General features: G+C 32.7%; 1 protein-coding gene across 1 annotated transcript in view; it reads right to left on the bottom strand.

Annotated features, from left to right (window-relative positions):
- Window positions 1-1,280: 1,280 nt before the first annotated feature.
- Window positions 1,281-16,317, bottom strand: part of LOC123657462 (ubiquitin-protein ligase E3C) — a 38,180-nt gene continuing 23,143 nt past the window's right edge. Inside the window, exons 18-21 of the mRNA XM_045593007.1 lie at window positions 10,931-11,091; window positions 10,248-10,378; window positions 6,062-6,253; window positions 1,281-1,725 (exon numbers count right to left, since the gene is read on the bottom strand). Of these exons, the coding sequence (XP_045448963.1) occupies window positions 6,086-6,253; window positions 10,248-10,378; window positions 10,931-11,091 (460 nt within the window). The 3' untranslated portion in view covers window positions 1,281-1,725; window positions 6,062-6,085. The remainder of the gene's footprint in view (window positions 1,726-6,061; window positions 6,254-10,247; window positions 10,379-10,930; window positions 11,092-16,317) is intronic.

Here is a 16,317-nt window from a genome sequence, read left to right as displayed (position 1 = left end):
TAAGTTAAACAACTTTTATACTATTTATTATGATGAAGTCATTTGATTTACATTACAGCTGACAAGCAATCGTTTAATCCTTTCATTGGTCTTGAATAAAATCGACTAAGCGAGTACGGTGGCCCGCCCTGACTCACACTGTAAACTGTCAGCTTGTACCTCCCTCGTGTAGTAGTCCCGTGTGTAGAAAAAAATTAAAAACATTGCACTAAAAATACCTAAACTTAAAAATGTTACAAATTATTTTGTATAGATAAAATAATAAGCGTTAACTAAATCAAGAGAAACTGGAATTTAAATTATAAACCCTTAAAGATAATTGATGAAAGGGCCGCCTGTTTATTTAAAATTACATGAATAAGTCTATTATTATCTATAATAACTTGTAATAATTGAGAAATGATTTCCCCAGATTATTTGTAACAGTTAACGCCTTTATAATGAAAAAGTTTAGCTCGAGTGTTTACTCTTATAAAGCATTATATAATTTTGAGGTAATAATCAACAATGCAGGTGCAAGTAGCAATATGCAAAAAAATATTGGGGTATTGTTTTCTAATAGATACCAATAAAACTCATTGTTCACAAATCTTAAAGTAATATCCTTGTTCTTAAAATATGTTGAGTCTAAAACATAAGAACGAGTAGAGCAGCCGATACATATATGTATATCTACATTTAGAGAAGTATATCGGTATCTTTGCAACATCGTTGAGACGAACTAAAAAAGCTAAAGAACTTTTCGACCTCGAATGCATAACTCTATCAATCTATATAATAAAACAAAATAATGTTGTTTGATAGAGATGAGGCATTTCAAATTATAAATATACCGATCTGCAAAATGATTAATGTGTTACTCCGAAAATTGCAGTCAGTAGCGAGGGTAGTCCGAAGTTATCTGTGGAATTGGCGTCGGTCATGCGCGCGCTACCGCACACGGGCATCCGCCTTGTGGACCTCATTCATCAGCGCTGATTGATTGCAACTGTCAAAACCGTAATGGCGGCGAGTGGCGGCGAGTGGCGGCCATATTTGAAACGATGAATGCATCTAAGCCGTTATTAATGCACGTTATTGATGAGCCCGCAGACGAGTTCACGGTTACTTATTAGATGTGTTATTTATTAAACTAAATTTATTAGTTTAGAAGACTTAAATTGATGTTTTTATTGCTATATTGCTAGTACAAAAGGTGAACGCTCGACGTACGTTGTATAGGATCACAGACGAATTATACTTTACAAAACGTTTTATACTTTACAATAAAAACAAATTAATACGGTTTTTAATATTTTATTTGACACTTTCAATTATAAGGTAAAGATAAGTTTCATAACGTACATACGAAAACCGATATTTTTATATTCAAAAAATATACCCATCACATTTAATTTAAAACTAATTTTATTTCAATTCAACCTATTATCTATTTACAACACCACATAAACTTGAACGTCTATTTTTTAACATTTTTGAGTATTTTTTTTTTTGTATAAAATGAAAAAACAATATTTTTACAATATATTTGAGATACAGTGGTCTCTATAAATAAATAAATGTACATACATCGAATGATGGTAACATTTATTTACATCTCCTCAAAGAGTTAACTTTATCACATTAAGATTAACGATCGACGACGACGACAAAAACAATAACTCCATATGTAGAAGACACCACAAATCTTGCTCTTGTGGTTGATTTGTTTTCTCCACAAATAACCTGAAACAATTTTTGATAACTATCATTTAAAAATCGTTTAGTAAAAAAAAAACCGCAAACACGGATAGTAAAAAAAAAACGAGATCATAAATAACAGTCACTTTTTTCTTTAAAAAATATATATATAAAAAAGAGTTAAACAATGTAAATTAGTTACATGTACACATTGTGATACGAGCTGTGTAACTGAGAAAATATTAAGTAAAAAGGCAACATTTTTTTTTTTTTTTTGATACCAAAATTCAATTTATATATACAGGAATCACATGGATAATTTAATTACTGTTTACATTGTGATACTAAATTTAATGTCTACTAATAAAATATAGCTAATAGTACAATAAATTCATTCATTCAAATTAAATAAGTTTATATGCTAGAGAACCATTCATTTGTCCGTCTAACAAATGCGCTTAATGAAACATTTTATAACAATTATTATATCGCTTCATCGTCCTAAGGGTGCACAGGTATTAAAGAGAAAGCCTTCAGTTTAATCCATATCTACAGCAAATTTAATACAATTATTTGAGCCGCTCTTCACTAGTACTTTAGAACGTAATTTTCAAAAATGTTCATTTCTAAACTTATAAGTTTTTGGAGAAAATTTGCCACAGGTTACCTACTGAGGATTAGAAATAATTTGATTTCTTTCAAACATATTTAACGCAAATTCCTAAAAATAATTATAAATTTATTCTTATTAAAAATCCTGTTACGTATTTACTAGTAGTGGTCGGTCACCCAGTGGTCGAAATACAACCATAATTCATTTAAATTATAAATGTGAACTTTATTAAGGTTCTGTTGTCAAAGACTACGAGTATACTTCTGTAATAATAAACAAAAGAGTATATTTATATACGTGTGCGTTTCAAATCCATGGTAGCGTATGTAATGTTTTTTTTTTTAATTGATTTAATGTAAACATCATTACATCATTACAGCCTATACAGTCCACTGCTGGACATAGGCCTCCACAAGTTTACGCCAAAAATAACGTGAACTCATGTGTTTTGCCCATGTAAACATAATTTTAGATAAATATTAGCATTCTGCACTCTTTCTCTATATAAACTCTAAGTGTGCGAAATTTCAGACCTCCGTCTGCGCAATTTTCGTAAAAGAGCAAATGAATGAACAATATTAATAAGCCATAGACGAATATAAAATCCATTTAAAGTTCAAATATTCAACGCTAACAAATTGCTAAAATTATTTCAATACCTAATAAAAAAAAATATATTAAATATTTTTGCTAAGAATTAGTTACAAAAAAATAAATAAATATGAATCGAGCATCTAGCATAAAAGGCAACAAATTAATATTTCGTTTATGTGAAATGGTTGGTAAAAAAGATGTCAAAAATAAAATTTACAACAAAATGTCCTATTTTCGCCTGTGTCAAGAAAAAAAAAGTTGACTCTATTAATATTATTGTCACATTATTTGTATTTACTATGAATAAAAAACCTTGCGCCGGCGGCACACTCTCTCTAACATCTAAACAAAAGGACTAATAAACATTGTTCTCCACGAAGCTCTCATTGGGTAATCCTAAGTCTCATCCTAAAGTCTCAAATTTTTTTCTGTGAACTATAGTAAACTTTTATGCCATTGCTATGTGGTATACTTTAATATTATATGGGATAGCGTTAAAAATATTCAGGGTGAAATTGATATTCAGAAATTTTCATAATGTAAAATAAAACCTTTACAATGTTTTACCATAAAAGATTGACATTTGCAATATTTTGTAAGGATTATTTTTGCACTCAACATAAAAAAAAAAAAACAATTTATAACAAATAATTGTGTTTGCTCGCAAACGAAAAAAAACCGACTTCAATTACATCGACAAGTAATACAACGTAGATCGACGAAAAAATAGTCAAGCAACTACGCGTTATCAAAGATTACTCAAAAAGTAGTTATCACATCTCGATAAAATTTATAAGTGACCATATGATAAACATCAGCTTTCGATTAAATTAAAAATTATCAAAATCGGTACACCCAGTAAAAAGTTATAACGGATTTTTGAGAGTTTCCCTCGATTTCTCTGGGATCCTATCATCAGATCCTGGTTTCCTTATCACGGTACCAAACTAGGGATATCCCCTTTCCAACAAAAAAAGAATTATCAAAATCGGTACATCCAGTAGAAAGTTATGCGCTATAATACAACGTAGGTCGACGAAAAAAGCGTCAAGTAAAAACGCATTATTAGATATAACTCGAAAAGTAGTTGTTAGATCTCAAATAAATTTAAATGGGACCAATTGGCACACACCACCTTTCGATTAAAACAAAATTTGTCGAAATCGGTCCACACGGTCAAAAGTTCTGATGTAACATACATAAAAAAAAAAAAAAAAAAAAAAAAAAAAAAAAAAAATACAGTCGAATTGAGAACCTCCTCCTTTTTTGGAAGTCGGTTAAAAACAAATTAATAACAAATCGCTTTACGGTAATATTATTTAACAAGTTATAATTCGTAAAATTTAAAATATAGTTAAAGAACATGGCCTATTTTATCGCTCATGTTGTTCATTCACTTATACTCATTCGCCTCTAAAAATATTATGACCAAATCCCTATTTGCCTTTTAAAAAAATATACTGAAATGTCATATTCAAAAATATTAGTTATCTGTACGCTCGGGAGTCGTATTTTAGTTGTTTTTATGTGTTTAAAATGATAAATTTATATTTGTTTTAGGTGAAATAAATAGTACTTCAATGGAGTTTTACAAATGTCCGTAAACTAATGTGTTGTGAAAGTGAGTGATAAACGCGGAAAAAACGTGAATTATGATTGACAGGGGTTTGTTTACCAAATAAGACTCTTCCAAAAAAACGGAATATAGATACTTTACTTTTGAATGTTGTCCTTGGTTAAATTGTGGAAAAATGTAATTCCTAAATTTTTCTTTTGAATAATTTTTTTATACAACATTTAACATGTAGAAAAAGATGGTAGAGATTGCGCTACAACATATCACACGATATTTGACATTTACACGTTGTTGATAATTGTTAATAAGAAAAAAAAACGAAAAATATTAAAAAAAAACAACTTTAATATTGTTTCTTAAAGTTAGTAGCACATTACCAGTACTGACAATTTGATATTAGCAAAATAATCTTCGCAAAAGTTTTTATTTCTATATTGGAACGAAGTTTCTTACGGCAGGCTTGATGTTTGGCTGGGCGAGCGAACTGAAAAAAATGTAATACTAAAACCGTAAGAAAAATATATAACGGAAGTGAAGTAATATCAGTCACACGACTGTGTAATATGAAGTTTGTAAAACTAAAATATTACTAGTAACCTGTTTTTAAATTATTTATGTAATTTTTTACTGTCGACAAAAATAAATAAAGACATGTTTTTTTATTTCACTTAATAATTTGAATTATTATTATTATTATTATTATTATTTTGTTTGATTTATTTTATTTTACGGTATTTGTTATTTTCTAAAATATTAAATTTCCTAAATACTTTTTATGTACTTAATTAAAAACCAATCAACAAAATTTAAAAAAAATCAAGAACTAGAAAATATATATAAAATCCAATTTTTTTTCAAATTGTGTTGCTTCTATACTATCCGAAGGAACTTTGTTCCTACCTGGTGTCCCATGAAACCACATAATTTTTTCGATATTACATATTTTTCAAAGTATCAGAACTTTAAATTCTCCGGGAATTACCGGGATTATCATTTTGAATTGTCGCTAAATATCGGGATATTTTGGCGACGTTGCAGACATTATGGTAACGGATGACTTACACAGTGTTATGTATCGGAAGTTTCGAAATGACAATAACGGTGTCCCTTAGAATCAAGTCTTTATTGCTGATCAATCTAAGCATAACATAACGTTTATAAAAATATTTTGTTCGCATTACAGACTGACGTTATCAAGAATTTACTATAAATATTCGAAATCACACGGTCTTAATTTAATAATAATACATAAATATGGAGCTTTTGTTAGTCAACTCGACAACTACACTAGCATGTGTTCGATAACCTCTGTGACATTGCTTTTTTTTAAATAGTACTACATAAGTTTCAAAACTAACGTAGAATCAGTTATCATGTATTACACTACATATTCGATACCTTGACCTGTGGCGTAGCGAGGGGACGTTTAAAAGGTATTGTGCCTTGGGTCCACTCAAGCTCGCTACGTCACTGATCTTCAGGGCCTGCTTAATACATCATAGATCGATTTCTATAGAACACTGAAAGTAGTAATCTCTCAATAAGGTGCGAATGATATACCATTTAAAATCTACCGTCATATAAAAATGACTACGTACCTCACAAAAGTCCAGCGAGCGGAGTTAACTGAGCTCGAAGCCGGCTCCGGCCTGGATGGCGTAGAGGAGCTTCTCGGCGAGCGTCTCCTCGGCGCCGTACTCCGGGATCTTGAGCAGGTTCATGCAGGTGGACGACGACGGCAGGCGGTCCGCCGCGCCCGCCGACTGGATGCAGAACGGCGGCTGCAGGTCCTGGCGCCGCAACATTAACAAGTAAACATCTATACGCACATCTTTTTCTAAGGTAAACAAATTAATGCTTGTTTTAGGTGACAGCTAATATAATACATTTTTTTTTCGATACAAATACATACTAATTATAATAATGTATATTATATATATACATATAATATATACATATTATACCCAGACTCGGAGTGGGAATCGAACCCGCACCCACAATCCCATGAGCAAAAAGCAGTCACTACAAACTTCGCCGACGGGCTAATTAAACAATATAATATCCATACATACGTTATATGTTAATATCAGTATATATTATAATACACTTATATAACAATATAAATATATACTAATCTATAATATATATGAACGCGAAAGGTCATTCATCACGAAATCTCCGAAACTATAACACCTACAAACTTGAAATTTGGCAGGTAGGCTTCTTATAGGAAGTAAACATCCGCTAAGAACGGATTTTACGAAACTCAACCCGTAAGGGGGTAAAATGGGGGTTGGAAGTTTGTATGAGAGTCCCATGTTTTTGACGTAAGAGACTTGAAATTTAAAATGTATGCTCTATAGATGGTGAAAAGGAGTCCAAATAATGCATCTTTAGAAATCAACTCCCTTTTGGGGTTAAAACGGGGGATGGTAGGTTGCCTCACTCATCACGAAATCTCCGAACCTATAACAGCACAAACTTGAAATTTGGCAAGTAGGTTCTTTATAGGGCGTAAACATCCGCTGAGAACGGATTTTACGAAACTCGACCCCTAAGGGGATAAAACGGGGGTTGGAAGTTTGTATGAAAGTCCTATGTTTTTGAAGGAAGAGACTTGAAATTTAAAATGTATGCTCTGTATATAGTGAGAAGGTGTTCAAATAATGCATCTTTAGAAATCAACTCCCTTTTTGGGTTAAAACGGGGTATGGTAAGTTGACTCAATCATCACGAAATCTCCGAATCTATAACAGCACAAACTTGAAATTTGGCAAGTAGGTTCCTTATAGGGCGTAAACATCCGCTGAGAACGGATTTTACGAAACTCAACCCTTAAGGGGATAAAACGGGGGTTGGAAGTTTGTATGAAAGTCCTATGTTTTTGAAGTAAGAGACTTGAAATTTAAAAGGTATGCTCTATAGATGGTGAGGAAGTGTCCAACTAATACATCGTAATCTATATATATATATAAAAGAGAAAGGTCACTGACTCACTCATCACGAGAACTCAAAAACCACTGGATGGTCCTCCATCCATTCAAGATGGACAAACATGAAATTTGGCAGGGAGGTAGATTATAGTTAGTAGATGTCCGCTAAGAACGGATTTTGCGATATTCCACCGCTAAGGGGGTTTAATTGGGGTTGATAGTTTGTATGAAACATATACAGCCGCTATAAGTTGGCCTGAAAGACTATTTATATTGCAGCCTGAAAATAAAACTAAAAATGTGGTGTATAGAGGGGTTTTATAAAAATAACTATCAAATTATACTAAATTGTGCGTTTGAAAAAGTTACTCAGAGTGATAAGCATTTCAAGTGGCTGAAATAAAAAAATAATTTGCGTTAAGCAGCTTAATAGTAATCTTTATAACCACGCGGACGTAGTCGCGGGCAGTTAACGTATTATAAAACAAAGTCCCCAAAAGCGTGTGTGGTCGATTCCCTCAAAATCTACTGAACGGATTTTCATGCGGTTTTACCAATGGAGAGAGTGCTTCAAGAGGAAGCTTAACGGAATGACTAAGCCGATTTTGATGAAAGTTTCACTGGAAGTTTGCCGGCAAAACTTTGTGAAACACTGATTTCAACGCGGGCGAAGCCGCGGGCACAGCTAGTATACAATAAATATATACTAATATAATATAAGAATACACTTATATTAGCATATATTTATACTAATAGAAGTGACAAATTGGCTAATAATTTAGTCAAGAAGCGAGTTTGGTTAGTAAAATACTCGCTACTATCCAATAAATTCAAATAAAATGAGGTAAATTCGAATTTATTTTATCTCTAACATTACAAAAACATTTAATAAATAGTCATTATCTATCGTTGTGTCCATTTATTATAAATATTCTTTGACGATTAGCAGGAAAGTGGACATAGGGTGCCAATCAAACCACCAATTGCAAATTCATGCGACGTTTCGATCCTTTATTGGACCATCATCAGGCATCTATAAAATATAAAATCATTGAAGAAAGCTGTATACATAAACCAATCCACAACAACAAACAAACAAAAAGAAACCAAATCCTCAGTACCTTTACATACGGTAGTCAAAAGACATCTCCCCGTCAAAGTTCTTTAAGTAAGATTCTAAATTCCAAACATTATATACTATTTTTTAAGTTATATTCTAAACTTTAATCTCTAAATTTTGAAAATTTAAACTACAACATTTGAATTTATTAGGTAACAATATGCACACTTTTAAGTTATTAAGTTTTTAATTTTACAATTTCAAGGCATCAAATTCTCCGAACTTGACTATTGAACTGCATCTAAAACATCAATCATATATGTACACACAAATAACCATCAAAGACTGACAATATCTACATAACGATCAACAACCAACATTTTATATTACCTTTACATATGTTAATTAAATTTATAATTTTTTTCCTCCTATTTTGGTTCCTTTAATTTATATTATTTATACCCACATGTATTTTTCTTCAATTTTATATATTAATTTTTATTATTCATTATTTAAATTGTTAAGATTTACAAAATATTAGTCATTTCTTATCAAATTGTCATTAAAATTAAGTCATTTAAAATTGGCTAGTTAAAATTTACATTAATATTTCTATTTTGTAGTTATTGCTCTTTAAATTTACATTTTGTTCTCCAACCTCTTGTATTTTCATGTCTAAAACAATAAATTATACATAAGCCACAGCCGAACACGTTACATTGTACAAGAAACAAACTACCCACTACAAGTGTACTAAATACGGATTATGAACTATAATCATTATAATAAAAGTAAAAGCCTGTATTATAATGATTATAGTTCATAATCCGTATTTAGTACACTTGTAGTGGGTAGTTTGTTTCTTGTACAATGTAACGTGTTCGGCTGTGGCTTATGTATAATTTATTGTTTTAGACATGAAAATACAAGAGGTTGGAGAACAAAATGTAAATTTAAAGAGCAATAACTACAAAATAGAAATATTAATGTAAATTTTAACTAGCCAATTTTAAATGACTTAATTTTAATGACAATTTGATAAGAAATGACTAATATTTTGTAAATCTTAACAATTTAAATAATGAATAATAAAAATTAATATATAAAATTGAAGAAAAATACATGTGGGTATAAATAATATAAATTAAAGGAACCAAAATAGGAGGAAAAAAATTATAAATTTAATTAACATATGTAAAGGTAATATAAAATGTTGGTTGTTGATCGTTATGTAGATATTGTCAGTCTTTGATGGTTATTTGTGTGTACATATATGATTGATGTTTTAGATGCAGTTCAATAGTCAAGTTCGGAGAATTTGATGCCTTGAAATTGTAAAATTAAAAACTTAATAACTTAAAAGTGTGCATATTGTTACCTAATAAATTCAAATGTTGTAGTTTAAATTTTCAAAATTTAGAGATCAAAGTTTAGAATATAACTTAAAAAATAGTATATAATGTTTGGAATTTAGAATCTTACTTAAAGAACTTTGACGGGGAGATGTCTTTTGACTACCGTATGTAAAGGTACTGAGGATTTGGTTTCTTTTTGTTTGTTTGTTGTTGTGGATTGGTTTATGTATACAGCTTTCTTCAATGATTTTATATTTTATAGATGCCTGATGATGGTCCAATAAAGGATCGAAACGTCGCATGAATTTGCAATTGGTGGTTTGATTGGCACCCTATGTCCACTTTCCTGCTAATCGTCAAAGAATATTTAATAAATAGCTTTAAAAATGCCTACTTATCACTCATTTAGCTCATTAGATCGGATGTATGACCTCACCTTAAAACCCAAAAGCGGCGGCCTCGAGCAACTGGTAACAAACTTGAGCAGCTGCCGGCGCTGATCGTCGGTAAAATTTTCCACCACCTTCCAGAAACACTGCACCGTTGGGTGGTTCGCCGTGAAACCCCCTGGGGACCATATTGTAAAAATATAAGTTACACAGATTCATCACATACATTGATTTAATACACGGCTCGACTGGGATTAAGAAATGTGAAATTTCAATATAAAAACATAGTGATCATGCAGTACTGATTGAAGTTTTCCATTTCAGTATACAGCCGTTGGTCAACCGGCCTTGTTTAAATATCGTATTTGTTGAATAACATAAACTGGTTAAAAAATATTTTCTGCTTGTAAATGTTTCCTAATTGTGCAAAACAACCTTTTTTGAGAAATATATGGAATTTTAGAGGCACTAAATTCCAGCCGCCTTGCCTACCACCCTAGTGTGAAATACACTAAGAAAGAAAGAGAAAATATTGTTAGCTGAATAAAATTGAGAAATCTTCTTGTAAATGTTTAATTGTTAATGTAAATCACATCATAATACATCTATTTGTCCTCTATATAGAGAGATAATCAGGAAGTAATTCTAAAACACCATCACCTGGGAGACGTCCTTCAAATATTGTATCTACATTCAAGTAACTAAAGTTCAATCAAGGTCTGATTTGTACCTCCATATTGAGTGTTTCTCCTGAGGTCATCGAGGTCGATGGGCACCTCAGCGCCCGATATCAAAAGTTGCAACTCCCTGCAGGAGAACATCCGCAGCCACTCCGCGTTCACCACAGACGTAAGCCCGCGCTTGAACGCGTTGCACTGAGCTCTTATTTGTCTACAAAAAAAACATACTCAGTTACATTTATTAGGCTTTTTTTTCAAACGTACGAACAGCCCACTTGATAGTTAGCGGTTACCGTAACCTATAGACGCCCGCAACACCAGAAGCATTACAAGCGCAATGACCACACTAGCCTCCACCCACCCTTAGGAGTGCTGACCACCTTACTCCCCACAGAAACACAACAATACTTGCGAGCAATAATATTAGCTGTGATCTGTAAGGTCGAGGTACTTCCCAATTCGGGCTGGTCCAGATTTTCAGTAGGATATTTCCTGCTGTGCCCTACAATAACTAGGCTATCATACTAGCGTCTGTTGAGTAGGACTTGGTGATGATATTGTCGGTGGTATTTGTAAAACACATTTAAATAAATATGAAATAAAAGAATGTGAAATAGTAACTGTCACTAGTGATACAAGTAGTACATAAGTGATGAATATTGTTTAGTTCTAGGTCCTACCTCCTAGGTATCTACCTCTAACGGAATACAAAAAACAATTCTTTAGCTCCTGTAACAAGTGAGTACAAATCGAAAATCATCATTTTTCAGAACAGCAAAAATTATTTAAATATTCTTGTTCGTGAACTAAGTGGGCTATTCAAGTTGAGTATCTTCCTTTAAAAGAGTAAAAATTCTCTTTCATCTAAATTGTAAATATTTCATTTCATAGGTAATTTACGAAAAAAAAACCTTATGAGTTGTATCTTTTTCAAATTTATGAAGTGCTAAACGTGTGATAAATGATTCTTGTAAATTACTTTACAGCTATTACTTGTCTTTGTATAAAACTAGCTGTGCCCGCGGCTTCGCTCGCGTTGAAATCAGTGTGTCACAAAGTTTTCCCTCCAGTGAAACTATCATCAAAATAAAAAACCTACGTAAACCTTCCTCTTGAAGCCCTCTCTCCATTGGTGAAACCGCATAAAAATCCGTTCAGTAGATTTTGAGGGAATCGATCACATACACTTTTCTGGGGACTTTGTTTTATAATACCTGTTACTACAACTGTTACCCGCGACTACGTTCGCATAGTTATGAAGATATGTACTATTAAGATTGTTAACGCAAATTATTTTTTTAAATAACCTATCAGACGAACTTATAGCTGCTGTATATGTTTCATACAAACTATCAACCCCAATCAAAGCCCCTTAGCGGTGGAATATCGCAAAATCCGTTCTTAGCGGACGTCTACTAACTATAATCTAATTTCAAATTTAATCTTTGTCCATCCTGGATGGATGGACCATCCAGCGGTTTTTGAGTTCTTGTGATGAGTGAGTCAGTGACCTTGCTTTTATATATATATATAGATTACGATGCATTATTTGGACCCCTCCTCACCATCTATAGAGCATACATTTTAAATTTCAAGTCTATTACTTCAAAACATAGGATTTTGATACGAACTTCCAACCCCCATTTTATCCCTTTAAGGGTCGAGTTTCGTAAAATCAGTTCTTAGCGAATATCTACGTCCTATAAGGAACCTACTTGCCAAATTTCAAGTTTGTAGGTGTTATAGTTTCGGAGATTTCGTGATGAGTGAGTTAACTTACCATTCCCCATTTTAACCCCAAAAGGAACGTTATTTCTAAAGATACATTATTTAGACACCTCCTCACCATCTATAAAGCATACCTTTTAAATTTCAAGTCTCTTACTTCAAAAACATAGGACTTTCATACAAACGTTCAACCCCACTTTTAACCCCTTAGGGGTCGAGTTTCATAAAATCAGTTCTTAGTAGATGTCTACGCCCTATAAGGAACCTACCTGCAAACTTTAAGTTTGTGGCTGTTATAGTTTCGGAGATTCCGTGATGAGTGAGTCAACCTACCATCACCCGTTTTAACCCCAAAAGGGAGTGGATTTCTAAAGATAGATTGAGATAATATTGAGAGAGATATTTGGACACCTTCTCAACATTTATAGAGCATGCATTTTAAATTTAAAGTCTCTTACTTCAAAAACATAGCACTTTCATACAAACTTCCAACTCCCGTTTTACCCCCTTAGGGGTCGAGTTTCATAAAACTCGGTATTAACGGATGTCTACGCCCTATAAGGAACCTACCTGCCAGATTTCAAGTTTGTGGCTGTTTTAGTTGCGGAGATTTCATGATGAGTGAGTCAACCTACCATCCCCCGTTTTAACCCCAAAAGGGAGTTGATTTCTAAAGATACATTATTTAGACACCTTCTCACCATCTGTAGAGCATACATTTTAAATTTCAAGTATCTTACTTCAAAAACATAGGACTTTCATACAAACTACCAACCCCCGTTTTACCCCCTTAGGGGTCGAGTTTCGTAAAATCCGTTCTTTACAGATGTCTACACTTTATAAAGAAACAATCTGTCAAATTTCAAGTTTGTGTCTGTTACAGTTTCGAAGATTTCGTGATAAGCGAGTCAACCTACCATCCCCCGTTTTAACCCCAAGAAGGGGTTGATTTCTAAAGGCACATAATTTAGATACCTTCTCACCATCTATAGAGCATACATTTTAAATTTCAAGTCTCTTACTTCAAAAACATAGGACTTTCATACAAACTTCCAACCCCCGTTTTATCCCCTTAGGGGTCGAATTTCGTAACATCCGTTCTTAGCGGACGTCTACGTCCTATAAGGAACCTATCTGCCAAATTTTAAGTTTGTAGGTGTTATAGTTTCGGAGATTTCGTGATGATTAAGTCAACCTACCATCCCCCGTTTTAACCCCAAAAGGGGGTTGATTTCTAACGATACATTATTTAAACGCCTCCTCACCATCTTTAGAGCATACATTTTAAATTTCAAATCTCTTACTTCAAAAACATGGGACTCTCATACAAACTTCCAACCCCTATTTTACCCCCTTAGGGGTTGAGTTTCGTAAAATCCGTTCTTAGCGGATGTCTACATCCTATAAGGAGCCTACCTACCAAATTTCAAGTTTGTGGGTGTTATAGTTTCGGAGATTTCGTGATGAATGACCTTTCGCGTTTATATATATTATAGATATAGATAGATATAGATAATGTTAGCGCAATGTGTTTCAAACAAAAGATAAAAATATAACCCTTTATATATTATTTATTTTTGTTATAACTGGTCACATAATTTACCTGAACAATTATATCCCTTGTGACTAAAGTTATTTCCAGAACTATAACAGATAGAAGAATGTGAGTTGGATAAAAAAAAGTTATTATTTTCTGATGATAATCATGTCAAAAAAGAGTTATATCGCTTATAATTCGACTTATATCACTTATCACAGGTGTCATGGAATTGTATTTTGTGCGATTTTTAGCCAAAATGTAGGAGCATGTATAACATACCTATTATTACAAAGAAAAAATCCGTTTTTCTATTGCACGTAACATTTATTTACTACTAGTGTGTTAGTTTAATACATTAATATAAAACCACTAAAATATGTATAAAGCTTATTCGAAGCTTATAATGCTTCTTCTCCCTTTGCATACCGCTTAAGTACTTGTTTTGATTTTACCACCCTATTCTTTTTTAAATTATCAGTTAAGAAATGACCAGTTCGTCTCTTATAGGCTGCAAGTCCTAAGTCATGGTTACATGGTTCTTCATTTCCCGAGATAAAATCTTTTACTTTCGGACAGGATTTCTTAGAATTATTTCCCTTACTCATTACTTCTTTGATCGCCTTTTTTGTACGAAGACTACGTGGACGGCCACATCTTTTTCTGTTACAAACAGAGGAGATTTCATAGTATAGTTCGCGTCATGTAAAAAGAACACTGGCCTTGAAGCTGCGCAGAAGCGATTTATCGGTCTATTTGGTGGTATGGGGTAGGGGGCGGCCGTGTTTATCACGTGTAGCATGCTTGCCGGTGTGCTATTGGTTGGACAGTTCGACGTCGACTCAAAATACTATCGCGCATAAAAGTTTTAAATTACGAAATAGTTTTACATAGAGAAGTGAGAAAAATTATTTATAATATATAATTCGCGTCATGTAAAAAGAACGCTAGTTGTCAAAATGCGCAAAGGCGATTTACAGTGTTGCCAACTCTTGAAAAAACTTTTTCGTACTGTCCATTTTTTGGAACAGTCTTATTTGGTAAACAAACCACTTTCAATCGTAAATCACGTTTTTTCCGCATTTATCACTCACTTTCACAACACATTAGCATACGGACACTTGTAAAATTCCATTTACTATTTATTTCACTAAAAAAAATATCAATTTATCATTTTAAGCACATAAAAACTATTAAGATACGAATATCGAGAGTACAGATAATTAATATTTTTGAATACGACGTTTCAATAACTAAAAAGTTTGTTATTGCTTTTGTTTGAAAAAAAATTCTAATTTTGTAAAGCGATAATTATTATACTTATTTAGTCCGAATTATTCGCACTGGTATTTCTAGTATTTTTTAATGTACCTACCAATAACCATTATACGAAGCCGCGAGTGAAAGCCTAATTAAAAAATAAAACAGTAGTACTTTTGTGCGCGAGTATACCCATGCGCAAACGCACCCCCTCCAGTTTCTTTCAGCGTTCTTTTTACATGACGCGAACTATACCTATCAATAGCCCGGTACACAAACATTTGACTCATACCAAGCGTATGAAAAGTTTTAAAAATTGTATTTGACTTCATATTACGAAAAGCTCTACGCCAGGATTTACTGACCGGAATTTGCTCCGAAACATTCCCACGACTCGAATCTTTAGCCGGATCTTGTTGCGAAACTTTTTCGAAATGTGCCACATAACCCGATGCCCCAACTGAACGATGCTTCTTTAATTTTAAGTCTTGTTTCTCACATCAAACAATTGTCACGTCTAGTCTTAATATATATAAATCTCGTGTCACAATGTTTGTCCTCAATGGACTCCTAAACTACTTAACCGATTTTAGTCAAATTTGCACACCGTGTGCAGTTTGATCCAACTTAAAAGATAGGCTATATTTTATTTTGATATATTATGTTATTATTATATTTCAGAAAAAAATAAGGTGATACGAAGTTCGCCAGGTCAGCTAGTAATATATATAAATCTCGTGTCACAATGTTTGTCCTCAATGGACTCCTAATTCACTTAACCGATTATAATAAAATTCGCACACCATGTGCAGTTCGATCCAACTTAAAAGATAGGCTATATTTTATTTTGATATATTATGTTATTATTATATTTCAGGAAAAAATAAGGTGATACGAAGTTCGCCAGGTCAG

Source organism: Melitaea cinxia, chromosome 1 (assembly GCF_905220565.1).
Source record: "Melitaea cinxia chromosome 1, ilMelCinx1.1, whole genome shotgun sequence".
Lineage (NCBI taxonomy): Eukaryota > Metazoa > Arthropoda > Insecta > Lepidoptera > Nymphalidae > Melitaea > Melitaea cinxia.
This window is presented reverse-complemented; position numbering and strand designations above follow the sequence as displayed.